This window comes from Engraulis encrasicolus, chromosome 19 (genome assembly GCF_034702125.1).
Source record: "Engraulis encrasicolus isolate BLACKSEA-1 chromosome 19, IST_EnEncr_1.0, whole genome shotgun sequence".
Taxonomy (NCBI): Eukaryota; Metazoa; Chordata; class Actinopteri; order Clupeiformes; family Engraulidae; genus Engraulis; species Engraulis encrasicolus.
This window is the reverse complement of record NC_085875.1, coordinates 3,376,645-3,394,951: the sequence shown is the minus strand read 5'-3', so window position 1 is coordinate 3,394,951 and position 18,307 is coordinate 3,376,645. Positions and strand designations below refer to the sequence as shown.

The 18,307-nt window shown below is 41.4% G+C and overlaps 1 protein-coding gene across 2 annotated transcripts; it reads left to right on the top strand.

Moving 5' to 3' along the window:
• The first annotated feature begins 56 nt into the window (after positions 1 to 56).
• wdr25 (WD repeat domain 25) lies at positions 57 to 16,612 on the top strand. Of its 2 annotated transcripts, none has more exons than XM_063183447.1 (7): positions 57 to 981; positions 1,731 to 1,868; positions 7,699 to 7,846; positions 13,823 to 13,953; positions 14,546 to 14,716; positions 15,250 to 15,390; positions 15,938 to 16,612. In XM_063183447.1, the coding sequence occupies exons 1-7, from the start codon at positions 442 to 444 to the stop codon at positions 16,157 to 16,159; spliced, it is 1,491 nt and encodes a 496-aa protein (XP_063039517.1). In that variant the 5' UTR covers positions 57 to 441; the 3' UTR covers positions 16,160 to 16,612. The 2 variants fall into 2 exon arrangements, with proteins under 2 accessions (XP_063039517.1, XP_063039515.1); XM_063183445.1 differs by having other exon boundaries at positions 1,728 to 1,868; positions 15,938 to 16,610.
• Positions 16,613 to 18,307: the final 1,695 nt, after the last annotated feature.

Genomic DNA, 18,307 nt, shown 5'->3' with positions numbered 1-18,307 from the left:
ACATTAAACCGGAAGCCGGAAAACTGAGTGTTTATTTTATCACACCAGAGAGTGTATGAGCGTCTCTATCACACACACACAAACACCAAATGTAACATTGATGATGATGATGATGATGAGTAACAGGTTATGTCAATACATTCTCTATGTCCGATTCCTTGAAGTCAGCATCAAGAGTGTGCTGTTCTGTCAGTAAGCTTATCCTACGGTCCTTGTGGTTGTCGACTGGGTAATGATGACAATGTGTAGCCAAGACAAGAGTATTCAGTAATTGTTATTCTTTGGTGTAGTGGTACTGCAAAGATTTAACCTAGATCACACCTAGTGCTTCTGTAGTTTTAGACTTAGTCTATAATGCATCCAGCAGATGGCAGTGGCATGGTTGAATGAGTTTTTTTGGACTAATCAGCCTCAGTCTTACTCTTTTTCTCAAACTGCAGCATGGCCTCTTTGTCTCTAGTTGCGTATGAAGACTCGGGATCAGACGAGGAGTCTGCATCAGACAACGATGCCCCCACTTCCACTTTAAAAAGGGACAGCACTGTTAGGCAGCTTGATAGACCTGACAACTCTACCGTTGGATTCAATGAGGACAGGCAGTGTAGGCCTACAGCATCAGCCGAGGGGCTTTCCTGGCAGTTGAATAGGCCTCTTTTGTTGCAACAACCACAATTGGTGGAGAACTACAAGCCTGCATTGCCTATTCCTTCCAGTATCACACCACAATTGGTGGACAACTACAAAATTGCATCGCCTATTCCTTCCAGTATCGCACCACAAAGCCCTGCTTACCTAAATCCATCCAAGAGATGTCTGACAGCACCGATGGGAGTAAGACCTTACATCTCCAAGAGACAGAGGCTGACAAGGACAGAGGATGACGGTGTCGCGCTGTGTGGCACTGGCACCTCTAGTGGTCAAGCCTCTACTTCCATACTGTCTTCAGAGGTGTGTGAGAGAGTGCTACCCTACCTGGGACAGGTCAGTGATGTATAAAGTAAAAGTACAAGTAGGCCTACTAAATCAACTACAACTGCTTTTCTAATACCATACAGTACAAAAGTATGGAATATGTCTTGCACTTAAGTATTTCAAGTAGACATGCTTTAAAAATACATCTCCAGTACTGCTACTGAAGTACTTAAAGTACACATAGAAGTATTTAAACATTACTACATTAAATGTGTTGGAGTAAAGATATTAAATTCATCGTAAATATGTAGTGAAGTAAGAGGGGGGGGGGGGGGGGCGCGGATTACACCAATTAATAGTGGTGTGCATTGGCACTGCCCTCACGATTCGATTCGATTACGATTCGGGAGGTAGAGATTCGATACGATTCGATTCAATTCTACAATGCATTGCAATGCATTACATTTCTACTGAAAGCAAAGCAAATGTGTCATCAGTCATGATGAGGCAATGCAAGTAGTCACATACTGAGCAACATTTTATTGGCTGTTTTCTGTATCAGTCTTGCCGTTTTCAATGCTTTGAAGTGCTTTCATTAAATTTAACATTCATTTGCTCCCGAAATATCCACGGAAGTGATTGAAACTTAAAAAATTTGCGATTATGGAACTTACCGCATTGAATTGAATTGCCCATGCCTTGCATTGCATTGCCGAATCGATTATTGTTGACGACACTACCAATTAAGTACAGGTAATGCATTTTAGTACTTACTGTACTTCAGTATTTTACTTTATTACTATACAACTCTCCAGAAGGTGTGCCGGATGGAGCTGCCAAGACGCACCCTCTTCCAGCTCCAAGCTCACCAGGGAGCGGTCAACACAGTGCAGTGGTGTCCAGCAGCGCACACTAGCCATCTGCTCATGTCTGCCTCGATGGACAGGACCATCAAGGTATGGAATAGTTTTGTTATTATGTTATCTAATGATAATACAAGGAGCAATGATTATAAATACGGCTATTAATAACAGCTACCAGTAATGATAATAATAATAAAGGGGTCATTTCACATGAAAATTGACTTTTTGGGGTCCGATCGATACAGATTTTAATTAAACTTTTTCTTTATATTGACAAGGTAGAACCCCAGAACTGCATTTGCATGAATCTGACACCAAAATTCAGGGAGAAACAGAGTTTAATTAAGAGGGTAGGACACTATACATTTGTTCATGACTATGGCAGTCAATTTAACTCACACAAATATGGGTTTGAAGTTGTTTGAAAGCTCTTTTCTGGCTCCACATATTAGACAAACAAGCACGGAAAACAATAAATGTCTGGGTATGAAGTTTGAGATATTGAAATATTAAGACATCAATATCCAAAAAAGCTATATTTTTAAAGTGTGGGCGTGAGCTAGCAGATGCAGATTGAAGTGTATGCCTAAATAGAATTGTCAGAAATATACCTGTAGATCTTTGAAGTAAAATGAGGACAATGCCCATCAGCACTGAATCAGAGTGCTTGTTGGTGGTTAATCAATGAACATGATTGTGCAAAAATAAAAGAGCAGATAGTGTTTCTTTTTGTTTTTTTGCGTAGACCTTTTTGAATTTGGCTTTGGGTACAACTCCCTGGATTGAGACTGAAACTTTATTTTTTGTAAGGTAAGGGATACCTGTCAAGAACAGGAAACAATTTAACATAATGCAGAGCCCAAAAGCAGTTTTCTGAAGCCGTGTCAGAGAATCTGTGTCATGGCCCATGGGCTCCACTCCCATGTGGATCCAGTGTTGTGCACCAGGCTCGGGCCCAGCTCTCCTGGAGGATTTAGAGTTCATCAGTTTCCTCCAGAAAGGTTAAGTGACGCAGGATTCAGGGTGCCGCCGCTGAATATTTTCATTCTAGGGGACAGGGCCGCTGACAGTTTTGGCCGGGCCCAGGACAAAGTCATCTGAAAGGGCCCCCCAGCCCAATAGACACAATGGAATGAGGACTTAATGTTCGGCCTCCTCTCTCCTCGCTCGGTACAACTGTCCCCTTTGTCCCCCCATCCTGTCAGCACCCCTGCTTGGGGATATTGTGCTTCCTGTCTGTCGGAGCGGAGGCCTCCTGACGGGCTGTGCAGTGCACACGATATAATTAACAATTTAAATATTCATGAGGGGATTTGCCTCTCTGTGCAGGGGCACCACCAGGAAGAGAAGCGAGCAATGAAGTCTGTGGAGGGTGTAGCCAACAGCTGTCGAGGAAGAGACAGAACAGGTGGTGAAGAGTCGAGACGGTCTTCACATCACACGCTGCCATTTAAATGAACATTCTGTTTGCCACTAGCTTGTCTGTCGTGCCGTGGTATACTATAACAGCACTGGTTGTTCTGGCTGCCACTAGCTTGTCTGCCGTGGTGTACTATAACAGCACTGGATGTCTGGCTACCACTGGCTTGTGCATTTTAAAACGAATAAGGGAGCCATCATGTCAACCAAATACATTGATTTGCTGATCAGGACACCTTATGTAATAATGTAGGCTAGCTAACAACAGTAAGTTAAGCGTGGTTCAAAACCTGCTATATTATTAGCTTCACAATTGTCTCAAATTGTCTCAAATATTTGCAGAAGTTTGGTTTTGCAAATTAGTTGAGAATGTGAGGGAGTGTGTGAGGGAATGTGTGTCAACTAGTATTCTATGTGAAGACCTTTTATTCATTAGATTTCTAATCATATTTTGAATGTGTTTTTTTAGGCTTTTTTTAGGCTATACCCTTGTGAGTATATGATGCTTCCTATTGGATTTAGTCAATATCCCACGTTGGCCTTTAGGAGGCGCTGCATCACTATACTGACAGAGGATGGTCTCTCCATTGTTGCATTTTGGTCCCGGCTTGTGTTATAAGCTTGTCATCATATCAGATCAGTTAGACACGTGATGGTGTGCTTTTTTAGTGGCAAGGTAGAACCCCAGAACTGAATTTGCCTTGATCTGGCACAAATATTAAGGGTGAAACGGACAAAGAAAGATTTAAATAAGAGGGTAGGACACTTTCCTTTCATCCTTGATTATGTCAGTCACGAAGAGAAGGTTGTTGTTATTTGCTGATGTTCGAAAATCTCTTTTCTGGCTCTACAAATTACACGATCAACATGGAACACAACAGTTATCCGAGCCTGAATGTCATGAGCCTGAATTTATGGTTTCTGGCTCTTGAGTCATTTCAGAGATCATTTGTCTTAAAGGTTGAAATGAGTTGTAATAAAGTAGTAATAGAGTATTGTCAAGGAAGCGTACCCCATCTGACATGAGTCTCCTGTAGATGAACATTTAATGTTGCCTATTAGCACATGGGAGTGGAGTTGCTTTGAGCTTGAAGGGGACAGGGAGACATGGCATTGGTCCTCAGCAGGGCTGTGCAATATATCGTATTAATATCTTGATATCGATATTGCAGTCAAACAATATCAAATTTCATAATATCGATTAGAAACAATATTTTTGTCATTTGTCTATACTGCCAAAAGGTCAGTTAAACCAAGTGCAACGCATTCCCCTCCACTTCAGCCATTGTGAGCAAAAAGCAGACTTGCTACCCAACACTCATGCAGAACACCACTGTGTCTCTATGGCCCTCCACTCCAACTGCTGAAGGGAGGGAAGACTGTGAATTGTTTAGCACAATTAGTTTGTCTTTAAAATAAATATTGTCTAAAAATATTTTGATATCAATATTGACTGAAATAATCGTGATATTCATTTTTCGAGCAGCCTTAGTCCTCAGTAGCAGGGCTTGACACTGGCACCTGCCAACCGGCCAAATGCTGGTGAAACTTGGCTGTGGCTGGTAACAATGTCTTTGTCACTAGCCAATTTGGCAGGTAGCTTATTCTATGGCACGACGTACTTTGCCCCTTGTGTATCAATTGTTTATATTTAAGTTCAAGAAAAAGCTCAGTTGCTCAGTTTCTATTTGTTTTATTTCCATGTAGAAACCCATAGACTCATCTTAATGCTTTAAGCACCTCGGTTTCTGAGGTTAGATGTACAGCGTAATGGTTAAAAAGAAAAAAAAAAAAATCAAATTTGTGGCTAGTAGAATAGCTGGATGGCTAGTGACTCGGGAAAACCAGTAGCCACAGTGGCCGGCAAGCGAAAAAGTTAATGTCAAGCCCTGCTCAGTAGGATAAAGATTGTGTCCTTTATTGTATCCTTTATCCATTACCATGACACTCTTGATGTATTCCTCCTTGACAGTACAAGTAGAGCAGGAGAGGAAGCAGTCAGAGTGTATTGTCAACATTAACACATATATGAGCAAAATAACTACAACCGTTAAATAATGGGTAGTGATTTACAGAGGTGCTAAATCATGAAGAGAAGACTAACTTATAATATCTCCAATGAATTTGCATAAAAGCCAGTGAAGTGTTTTGCTATTCACAGTTGTAAACCCTGCTATTTTGCATAATGGGCTCCTCGAAATTGTATCACGTCCTTCTTTTTGCATCAAAATATATTTAAAAGCACCCCTTACCCCAATTACCTCTCCCTTTATGCAGCTTTTCCATTACCTGGAATTAAATTTACAATCAGAGAGGCGCACCGTTTGTGATGAGCCCACATAGGGCACAATTTTTGCCTCAGTACAAAAATCCTCATTCTGAGCGACTGTACTGGGAAAATGGAATACCAATATGCATGTTTAACCCATTTTAGCCTAAGTCCTTTTTGAGAAAATGTGCCCTCTCTGCGTATCGAAACCTAAACACATCAGCTTCCGAAGCACATAGAAAAGCATTTAAAAGCTAGGACCCTCATTTTGCAGTAGAGTTTGTTCATTCAGCTCTATCATACCCACATTTTAATAACAAAATCTAATCTCAAGAGCCTGAATGCAGCAAATATGTCGCTCCAGGCTAAAATGGGTTAAAGCATTGCGTTTGTTTGATGTTATATAATATGTGTAATATCATCCTAAAAGATGTCTTTGAGTCTCTTCTACTAGTTGGGCCTAGGGTGACCTCCAGACAGGGCGAAAAAAGTCATTATGCTGCCAAATGCTGGAACCAGGCTCCTGTCCAAATTTGAACTGCCCCAACCATATCATGTTTTCATAAGAATTAAAAACAGCTTTATTTTGGTCTGTCTTTGGTCATAGTTTTGTTCTTTTTATAATTTCTACTTTCTACAATATTTTTTCTTCTCTCTTCTCTTTCTTTTCTCTTTAGCACATTGAATGACACTTGTGTATGATAATGTGCTATACAAATCCTATTGCTATTGCTATATACACTGTGAGCAGAATTATTAAGCAAACATGTTTTTTGACCATATTGTCTTTTTTATGCACATTTTCCAACAGCAATCTATATGAACATGAAAACCTATTGGATTTAAGCATTCCAGGTCATGCATATTTGTATAATAAGATGGGGGTGTAGTCGAAGGTGCCCAACACCTTATATCAGGTGTGCATAATTATTAGGCAAATTTGTTTTCTTCTTGGAAAATGGACCACAAAACAGATCTAACAAACTCTGAAATGTCTATAAACAATTTTGAAGTGTTCTAGAGGGATGTGGCTGTCTTGAAATTAGCAAGATGTTGGTCACATTCGCACAGAACTATCAGATGCACCATTACAAAGTCATCAGTCTCTTAAGAAATGTCACTGCCAAAGATTGAGAAGAATTTAACGTGGAACTACAAAAAAAATATTACCCTGCAGTCCTATCATATTCCAGAACAGAAACCAACACCGAGTGTCCAAAAGAACAGGGTATTGAGCGCTCAGAGACATGGCCAAGGTAAGAAGGGATGACACCAGACAACCATTCAACAAGTTATTTAAGTCAAGACTGGGTCAAAAATACCTGGGGACAGAGTTTTCAAAGGTATTATGGACTTGGGAAAGTGACTCTTGACAGACAGGGTGGATGAACCCATGGCTGGATCTTTTAGAGGGAGAAAATCACATCATTTACAAAGACAATGGTATTTATGCAGTAATCTGCTGGTATTTGAGTGGAACTCGGGAACTGATCTGAGTGTGCACATCACTGATCTAGCCATAGGCTCATCAACCTGGTCCATAAACAGTCACTTTCACTAGTTCATAAAACCATTGAAAAAACTGTCTAAAGACATTTCTTGACCCAGTCTTGACTTAAATTACTTGTTGAGTGGTCTTCAGGTTTCCACCTGTTTTACCTTGGCCATGTCTCTGAGTGCTGAATACAATGTTCTTGTGGACACTCGATGTAGGTTTCAGTTCTGGAATATAACAGCACTGCAGGGTAATAGTTTTGTGGTAGTTTCATATTCAATTCTTCTCAATCTGGCAGTTACTTTGTGGGCACATGTTATGTGACACTGATGGCTTGTAACGGTGCATTAGATGGATGTGACCAATATTTCAAGACAGCCACACCCTTCTAGAAGACTTCAAAATTGTTTATAGTCTTTACAGAGTTTGTTAGATCTCTTTTGTAGCTCATTTTCTGAGAGGAAAACAAAGTTGCCTAATAATTATGCACACTAATTTTGCCCTGATATAGGGTATTGGGCTCCTTCGATCACAGCATCTCTTATTATACCAATATGCATGACCTGGAATGCTTAAATCCAATAGGTGTTCATGTCCATAAAGGGTGGTGTCAGACAATATGCATACAATGGACGATATTGTCAAAAAACGTGTTTGCCTAATAATTCTGCACACAGTGTAGTAGAGTACTATTAAATATGTGTGGGTGTCAGTCATTATCCTTTTCTTCTTGTGTTCAGATCTGGGATGGTGCAGGAAGTGGACGGTGCTTGCGGACGATCTGCTGCCACAGTGGGGCTGTGCGGGACGCATGCTGGACCCCCTGTGGCCGACGCCTCCTCTCCGGATCCTTTGACAACACTGCTATTCTGACAGACGTGGAGACAGGTATGGATAATCGCATGCAGAGCCACAGAACATCCCATCCCCATCCCATCCCCATCCCATCCCCATCCCATTCCCATCCCCATCCCATCCCATCCCATCCCATCCCAATCCCATCCCATCCCATCCCATCCCCATCCCCATCCCCATCCCATCCCCATCCCATCCCCATGCAGAGCCACATCCTATCCCCATCCCATCCCCATCCCATCCCATCCCATCCCATCCCCATCCCCATCCCCATTCCATACCATCCCCATCCCATCCCATCCCATCCCATACCATACCATACCATACCAGGCTCTACTCACTCAGCAGTTTGTCTGTGGATGAGTTTGATTTGGAAAGGGGCCGTCTCGAGTTTAGTTTGTTTAGTTTATGTTGTTTATTTAGTTTAGGTCAGCAGGGACCATGCACAATAGTCATTGTTTACAAAATTAAAATGATGGCCTGTGCCAAATTATAGGTAATACAACTCATTTCTATCTGCAGTCCCTGGACAAGGTAAAACCAAATTGAAATGCAGTTCTGTCCGCCTGTGTGTGTGTGTGTGTGCGTGCGTGCGTGCGTGCGTGCGTGCGTGCGTGTGCGTGTGCGTGTGTGTGTGTGTGTTGACGTATGTGCGTGCCTGTGTGTGTGTGGGTGTGTGTATCTGTCTGTCTGTCTGTTTGTTTGTGTTTGTCTGTTTTTGCTCATTCCCCATCCAAGTCCCTGCAGCAGTCAGCCGTGCCACTTAACAAGCCCCACTGCACTGCACCACACAAGCAAGCAAGGCCTTCTACGCAGGAGGGAAAACACACACACCACAACACACTGACATGTGCTGACAGACGTGGAGACAGGAGGGCATCATGCCGGGGCACAGAACATCACGCGCTCCTCTTGGTCACACTAGGATGGAGATGGAGGAACGCTGACTCCCAAAACATCATTTTATGTTGTCCTTTTTTATTAGGAAGATAACAAACCCTATGTGTGATTTTGGTAACTTTGTGATGATCACAAGCGACATAGGTTTTCACTAAAAAATAGGTCATAAAATGTCACTGTCTAGAAATCTAGCAAACATAAAAGTCACTATGTCCTCATTTCTAGGGAAAAATAACAGTTTGCCAAAAACTAAAAAGAGCTCACAATATTTTTTTGTAACCGAAGCATGTAGAAACAACCCATTTGCAGTTTAGAATAATATATTCAAACATTTTAAAATTTCTCATTGTGCAATCAATTGTCACTGACCCATGGGCTATTATGTAGCTAGGAAGGGATGGATAATGCTGCTTTCAGTCGTAGAAATGATACTAAACTGAAAGGAAAAAAGGGGGGATGTTTAAGCAATTCTAGATGGAGTGAGGGAGGAAGGTGACACAGAGAAAATGGATTGTGATGACATATGAATTGGATTTATTTGAAGGGTATTACAGATAAGGGGCAGTAGCTGCCGCGTCCCTTGACACTATTTGGCTCAGATCTGAACGAGTGCCTTATACAGACACTCACACACACACACACACACACACACACACACACACACACACACACACACACACACACACACACACACACACACACACACACACACACACACACACACACACACACACACACACACACACACACACACACACACACACACACACACACACACACACACCCATCCTTTTTATTTTATTCTATTTCATTTTCAGTCCGGACGTATCCCCCTACATGTTCATGATTAATTATTCTATTTTAAAACACATGCCAGAGAAATCATAATCATGAACTTCCATACCCATGTCCAAGTGTCAAACTAAAGTATTGTTGTTCTGTGTTAAGGACATGATATTTTAGCTGCATTGAGTAACTGTGGTATCTTGTCAATTCTTAGAGTTGTCTGCCTTCAAAAACTGTTGTTAGCAAACTATTATGAGCTTATCCAGTAAATGTGTAAATTACAAGTAGGCATATTCACACTGGCAAAACACGAGGCCGCAATGTGTTTCTGTGCGTATTATCATTCATGACATACAATAACCTGACTCTCGCCTAACGCCTAAAGAATGTTGGTTGGTTACCACAGAGCGTTTCTCTATTTTCATCCTTTGTGGCTGCTTTTTGGTCACGTGTACACAGAAAGCTCGGTCACCAACAGTGCGAAGTCTGGCTCGGGTGGTGATGACAACAATTGGCTTTATTTGCAGGGCATTACAGATAAGGGGCAGTAGCTGGCGCGCCCCTTGACACTGTTTGGCTCAGATCTGAACGAGTGCCTCTCAGACACACACACACACACACACACACACACACACACACACACACACACACACACACACACACACACACACACACACACACACAGCCATTTTTATTTTGTTTTATTTTATTTTATTTTATTTCACTTCATTTTCAGTCCGGAAGTATCCCCCTTCTCCTTCATGAGTAATACTTTTTTAAATACTATTTTAAAACACATGCCAGAGAAATCATAATCATGAACTTCCATACCCATGTCCAAGTGTCAAACCAAAGTATTGTTGCTCTATGTTACAAGGACATGATATTTTAACTGCATTGAGTAACTGTGGTATCTTGTCAGTTCTTAGAATTGCCTGCCTTCAAAAACGGTTGTTAGCAAACTATTATGAGCTCATCCAGTAAATTTGGAAAATCACTGTGGCAACAGAAATTCGGCAGCACGGCAGGAAAACTGCACAAACCTTTTCACTTGGCAAAAGTGTTTTTTTCCGGAGTGCTGAGGGCCACGACTTAACTTGCAAAGGCGTCACACCTCAAAGCAGAATGCACTGTCGTGAGATACATACTGTACAACTTAACGTGATGCCAGTCTTTCTATGGCCTCTTCCATGTCCCCTGGTGTAGTGGCATGTCCCCTCGCATCTCCTCCATGCTCTGGACACTGAGCTGGGGGACACAGCAAACCTTCTCGCCACAGCACACATTAATGTAGGGACCATCTTGGATGAGTAGCACTACCTTAGCAAATTAAGGTATAGATAGATACTGCCTCATTGTATCTCCAGGGGTGTGAAACGGTCAAAATGCACATACATATGACCAAAAAAGCAGCCAGTCAGGATGAAAAAAAGAGAAATGGTCTGTGGACACCGCCTGCAGAATAATAGCTTTATTTTTTGGGGTGTATTTTGGTTGATACCTTGAATTTCTACCCATTTGCTTGTTAAATTTGCACAACAGTGCAATCATGCATGGCAAATTTAAGATTGTCTGAGAGAGAGAGAGAACATATTACTGGGCCTGTATGAAGAGTGAAAAGTCTCCTATCTTCTCATTTCAGTTGAGCTAATCATGTTTCTTAATTAAAATGTCGATAGCGGTTATTAATTATGCAGCAGGCACAGAGCCCCAGAGAGATTAGTTTGACACTTGGCTTTGGCAAGATGAAGATAATACCATATCTCCGATATACCTTCTTAATATTCTGATCCTTCACTGTACCCCATAACACACATGGAACTCTACTGAGGGTTGTGATGAGGAGAGACCGCCTTTCTATTTATTTTTCCCCCTGTCATTTTACAGACCCATTTCAGTTTGCCTGTGAGTTTTTTTCATTTTGGAGCATGGTTCCCAATAGGCCTGGAATGTGCCATGGGCACATTTTGTGCACTGACGTGTTGCAAGGCGAATTTTAGAGTAGAGTAACTTTATTGATCCCCGGGGGGAAATTAAGGTGTCAAGTAGCTTACATAAATACACATAATGCCCACATAATGTCAGAACACCTGTAATACAGGGAATAGTCAGGAAGGGAGAAAATAAATACTACAAAAAAAAGGCAAATGTGCGAAAACATATTCTGTGAGTTGGGGTAGACAAATGTGCAAAAACGTACTATGTTATGTCATTTTTGAGCATGGTAGAGCACCAGGCAAAAGGTACACAGACGCGCTTGTGCGATGCAATATTGACAACAAACTCAAGGGGCGATCTTCCAAACTTGCATGTTGAGTTCGCGGTAGAGTCAAACAGTGGTGGAAAATATAAATGGGAGCCCCATTGGTATCTGACCTCTAGATCAGAGGTGGGGAACCTATGTCTCGAGGACCGTTTGCGGCCTAAAGTGCAGGGGGAAATCCTGGTTTGTGTTCATAATACGGCCCTGCCCTAGATGATACCGTGATATCATGCAAAGTGCTTTGGTCATCCTGAAGCACAGCCTGATCTCCAAAAATTCCGTGCTTCTGGACACGGATGTTAGGGACACAAAATCCGTGTCCAGGAGCACGGATTTTGCCAAAATTCCGTGCTCCTGGACACGGAATTGTTTTCCGTGATGGGCACACGGAAGTGCTTTCTATATTCCCACAGCACTGTGTTAACTCTATCATTGGAAAATACATACCAAATGCTAATACTAAGCAAGATAATGCTGTAGCAATTTAAGTTGTGCCCTGACCAAAACATTCCCTAACCATAACCTGTCATTTAAGACATATTTTTGAGAAATACCTTTTCCAGTTGGTTGATAGGCTATCAAATGCATATAATGAACGAAAGAATACTTGCTGTGCCCAGACCAAAACAATCCCTAACCCTAACCTGTCAGTAAGAAATGTTTTTTTTTTAGAAAAAATATTTGACTGAGGTCAAAGACTGTGGAAACATAGAGCTGTTCTGTGTGTCCATCACGGAAAACAATTCCGTGTCCATGAGCACGGAAAACAGTTCCGTGTCCAGGAGGCCGGAATTTTGGCAAAATCCGTGCTCCTGGACACGGATTTCATGTCCTTAACATCCGTGTCCAGGAGCACGGAATTTTTGGAGATCATGTTGTGAAGCAAGTATGTGCACTCGGTGGCACGTGGTTGCATGCATAGTTTTAGGCCCACAGCAAGCATGTCCCCGCCCGGCCTTATTCTCTATGAGGACTGAGGTATGCATTAAAGGCTGGCCAGATCACTGGGAACAAGAAGGCCCTTATTCTCTATGAGGACTGAGGTATGCATTAAAGGCTGGCCAGATCTTATTCTCTATGAGGACTGAGGTATGCATTAAAGGCTGGCGAGATCTTATTCTCTATTAGCGCATTCAGGCCGACTGAGAACCGTGCTGGAGCCCGTTCCCGCACATAATCGCGAACCGACTGTCGTGTTCACGCCACAGATGTTTGCGTTCCGCAAAATACTAGGTTTTTCTCTGCGAACCGTGACGACAGCGTGGTCGTCAGGTTCATCCAGGTAACACAGTCACGTGTGGAAAAAGTTCAGAGCCCGGTATGAACACTGTCGGTTCGCAGACAAACACTTTAGTGCCGAACGTAACTGGTGTGAGCACCGACACCAGCTCCGTTCTGGTCGGCCTGAAAGCCATATATGACGACTGAGGTATGCATTAAAGGCTGGCCAGATCTTATTCTCTATGAGAACTGAGGTATGCATTAAAGGCTGACCAGATCTTATTCTCTATGAGGACTGAGGTATGCATTAAAGGCTGGCCAGATCTTATTCTCTATGAGGACTGAGGTACTGTATGCATTAAAGGCTGGCCAGATCACTGAGGTATGCATTAAAGGCTGGCGAGATCACTGGGAACAAGAAGACTGTGTTCACTTGAAAGTGTTTCTGGAATGCAGCAAACGCTTGATTCAAAAATAATGTCAAAGTTTACGGTATTGTCATTAAAAAGTCATTTCGAAAACAGCATGACATTTGTCTTCCAGCAACATCATATCAAATTTCAATTTGAAGTTATCCCAATAAAAAACATTTTGTGATGCAATAATGTGAAGTAACTGTTTAGCTCGTGCACAGTGCACTGTGTAGTTGAAAAAAAAAATTGTGTCTGCAAATTAATTGCAATGTTGAATTCTTAAAAAGGTGAATGCCTGTTGTCTTTATCAATGTTTGCTTTTATTTTATGAATTGTATTTTTTGTTGTATGAGTGTTTTGTATTTCTTCTCTGGGTTACTGATCTTCAGCCCTCCTCCAAAACGCTGTCTTCTCTTGTCTCCTAAGGTTCGGAGATTGTTAAAGTGGGGAACCAGTTCAAGGTGACCTGCCTGGCTGTACAGCCTGCTGATCCTGAGGTGTTTCTCTGTGGAGGCTTTAGCCCCGAGGTCAAGGCATGGGACGCCCGCTCCTCAAAGGTCACTTCCTATGGTTTATCTTTTTAATGGCCTGTTATTGCAAGGTCAATTTATTTTATTTCTCCTTCATTTTACTAGGGTAGTCACATTGAGGCAGTTGCCTCTTTTCCCAGTGGGCCCTAGCTAAGAAGGTCGCTTCTTATTGTTTATCATCTTAATGGCCTGTTAAGGCCTGTGCTCCTCTATTGACCTTGTATTCAGTAGTGTAGTCTACGTAGAACGCGGGTATACGGAGTATACCCACTTCTAAATTTCATAAACTTCAGTATACCCACTTAAAATTGATTGATCCATTACTTTGAATAGCAAAAATATATACAGTATACCCACTTCAAAAAATGCTCAAATATACAGTATACCCACCATAAAAAAGTAGACTACACCACTGCTTGTATTCCTTGACAAAATGATAACTATAAGTGGAAATCTGAAATGTACTGTAATTCTAGCTCTAAAAATAGACATTTAACAGCAGTGGTTTAACAGCACTGCTGGTTTTATGTAATACTGTTTTAAAAAAGTGCAACATTGTTAATTATACTATATATACGTAGTGTTGGAAAGGTTTTTTTTTTAATGCTGTTTATTTTAGATGGTGAAGACATATAAGGCTGGGATACAGCAGACTCTGGATATCCTGTTCCTGTCCGGGGGAAAGGAGTTCATCACCAGCAGTGACTCTGTCAGCCGAGACTCAGCCGACCGCACGCTCATGGCCTGGGACTACGGAACCACCGCCAAGCTCTCCAACCAGATCTTTCATGTGAGCACTGCTTTGTCAAGACGCAAGATTGGAAGAGTTTATGTGCAAAACGGTGTAGCCACCATTTTTGACTTTTGCAGTTGATTATTTCAAATTACTGTTCAGAGGTCCTATCACCTGGTGGATCTTTTCCATGTCTGTAATTTTGATTTTCCAAAAATAAACATTTAACTGCTATACATTGGTCATACTAGTAAGTATTTGTTTATTATTTAAGCTTAGTAAATATTCATGAAATTATCCAATTTGGCAATAGGCAGCACCGTTTCAATGAGCAGCATAGCAACAATATGTACTTTGGACACCATCCTACCCAGTGCACCTTTACGTAATCTGCAAGACATTAAATATTAAGTGTTGTTATTATTATATATATATATATATAATATTATGTTTGTGTGTTTGTGTTCATGCTTGATCTTTATTGCATCCCTATCAACACTTTAACCTTGCTTGAACACCTTATTGTGAACACCTTGTAATGCTTTAATAATGTACTCTCTGATTTAAACTCGTCTGCTGTGCATATTCAGGAGAGATACACTTGCCCCAGCCTCGCGCTACACCCAGAGGGAGAGTCCTTTGTAGCCCAGACCAACGGGGACTACATCGGCATCTTCTCAGCGGAGAGGCCGTACCGCATGAATAAGAAAAGGCGTTTTAAAGGACACAAGGTGAGATTCTCATGGCAAGGAGTTTTCAATTAGGGCAGTTAACAGCCAGGTCTTTGTAGCCTACTGCAGGGTGGAACGAGGCATGGAGGGCTTTATTTTTCTTTGGCTTTGGGAAAAGGCCCCCATGAGATGATTACTTCATTGACTGTGTTGCACACATTTGAATTGTTTCTGTTTTTCTGGACTAAGAGAACTTGTCCTATAGGCAAGTTGGCCAGACTGATATGAGATTCTATAAATCATGAAAGGCATGATGGGTAGGTCCAGCATTGTCATTCACAGCTCTAGTATGTGAACACACATTCAGTCAAGAACTTTAAAGCAATGTTTATCATTGGAATGACCAGAGTTGTATGAAGTAGAAGTAGAAGTACTCTTACACATGTAATTACAACACTAGTGGTATGATATTACATGGATTCAACTTGGTAATATCATACTACTAGTGTTGTAAGTGTACTTCTACTAAACGCAACTCTCAAAATAACAATTAAACAAGAGTTAAACGTATTTGTATTCTCTGTGTGTGCGCGTGTGTGCGTTGTAGGTAGAGGGCTATGCCGTCCAGTGTGAGTTTTCCCGGTGTGGATCGCTGCTAGCTTCGGGGAGCTCCACGGGTCTGGTGCATTTCTACGACCACCAGAGCTCTCAGACGCTCCACACCCTCCGCGCCCACCAGCAGGCCTGTGTGTGTGTCTCACTTCATCCCGTGCTGCCCTCGGTAGCAGCTACATGCGACTGGAGTGGTGAGATCAAAATATGGCAGTAACTGAAAAACACTGAAAAAGACATCTGCGACTGGAGTGGTGAGATCAAAATATGGCTATATTAACTGAAAAACACTGAAAAAGACATCTGCGACTGGAGTGGTGAGATCAAAATATGGCTATATTAACTGAAAAAGACTGTTTACATTATAAACACACTGATGCACATGTTTTATTTACTATTAGTTTGTATACTTGAATTGTATTCATGAAAGATCAATCTTGTAAATGGGAAGCCTCCATTTTTAAAAAATAAACTAAAATGGCATCCAACCATCCAGCTGACTCCAATACTTTGAACTTGTTCCAACATAGTCAGGGCTCTAAAATTTAGGGTCTAAATGAACACCAGCAAAGTGACCAAATGCTGGTGAAAATGAAGTTTGGAAAACTTACTAGAAAACTTACTAGACAATCTTTACTGATATAGAGTTTGTTTGGCAAGTAAGATTTAACATCTTCTAGCCAAATTTGCTAGTGGTGGAAAAAGTTAATTTATAGCCCTGATCATAGTTTTCGTATGAGCAACTCACAAAGCTACCTGGTATTTAGGTTGTGCGCTACCAAGTGACAACTTGGAACCTTGGAACACCAGTTTTGAAAGGGGCAGAGACACGTTTACCAAATACAGGGATTGTTTAATAAAATAACATTACATTATATTACATGACATCAGCTGATGCTTTTATCCAAAGCGACTTAGAGTTATTTACAGGGTATTGGTTACAGTCACTGGACAGACACTGGACCTCAGACACACATGAAATGTATGCTATACACACAACATGATTTTACACACCCCCGAGACATTCATGGCTTTTATCGTCCTGTGAGAAGCCCTGACTGCTTACGGACTGTCTGTATGTGTGTATGGACTCTAAAGTTGTTTTCACTTAATGTTCTGTGGAGAAGTGCAATGCAAGACATATTTCTGTGTAAACATACATTAAACTTGTATGTAGTCTTGAGATAACAGCAGTAGTGTATCACTATTTTGCCCTAAAAATGTGAATGGGCATGGAAAACAGACCAATGAGCCAACTACATTTTGCAGGATTATTAATAGTTGAGGTTACCTGGAATATGAAGACATTTGATGTGATATACTTGATGATTGTGGGAATCCAGGAGACTCAACACACATCCATTCATTGGTCCAGGAAGACAGATGCTGAGGCACGTATACGCCCTGAAGAAGGCCATAAGGGCCGAAACGCATAGGCATTGTAGCCAAATAAAAAAGTAAAAAAAATTGCAACCTTGAGTGCCTCAGCATCTGTCTTCCTGGACCAAGTTTGAGAGCCCCTACACTGATGAGCACCAAGGAAAAAAGGTGAAAACCCAGAAGCACTCCAATTACCTGCTTGCGTTTAGCATCCATTCATTGTTTTTTTTTTAAAAATAAACGTACAGCAACATGACAAAATGTGGACATGCATGCATGTGGCAATTGGTTCTCCTCTCTGCTGGAGACCTGTCTGGATGTTTGAGGTAGAACAAGATGTAGACGGCTATACATTTGGGAAGGGTAGAAAAAACAAAGAACATCCAACATGGTAAGGGAAAAATATATGAAACTGTAATTATGTTATATCTAAATTATGTACTTTATGTAGCAATTTAATAGTTTTATCATAGTATGATGCGTTCATGTCTATGCTAGTAGGCTTATCAATTGGGAGAAAAGATGCGTCGTCCTTCAACCTTGCAGTGACAGAGCACCCAGAGTCTGAGCCAGACTGGGATTATATGGGCTTTTACTTTTCTCCTCTTCATTTCTGTGCAGTGCCATTATGATCCGATTTCTCTCTGTTGCATCAGGGAAGTCTGACAATCAAGCCTAAGCCTACCAGCATGTCTCTTTTAGTTCTGGCCCTTCCGTGAGCACAGCTAATAATGAAACACAGTTTTGCTGTCTGTCGGTCTGTCTGTCTCTTGTTAGTAAATTTGGAGTGCTCTCTGCTTCAGACAACTCATGACCAGTTTTATTTGCAGACTAAGTTTAGAACAATATCTCTGAAGTTTTTATTATTTTTGGAAATAGAGATTTTAAAGGGGCCAGTCCAACTGTTTTAAAGGGGCCAGTCCAACTGTTCAGAATGAGGCATTTGTGTCTGTTAGTCTGTACTTTTATCATCTTCAGCGATCAC

Excerpts from the sequence above, each read along its gene's own strand:
- wdr25 (XM_063183445.1), top strand. The coding sequence starts at position 442 with ATGGCCTCTTTGTCTCTAGTTGCGTATGAAGACTCGGGATCAGACGAG. Across the intron at positions 7,847-13,822 it reads TCTGACAGACGTGGAGACAG|GTTCGGAGATTGTTAAAGTG; the intron begins GTATGGATAATC and ends TTGTCTCCTAAG. Across the intron at positions 13,954-14,545 it reads GGGACGCCCGCTCCTCAAAG|ATGGTGAAGACATATAAGGC; the intron begins GTCACTTCCTAT and ends TGTTTATTTTAG.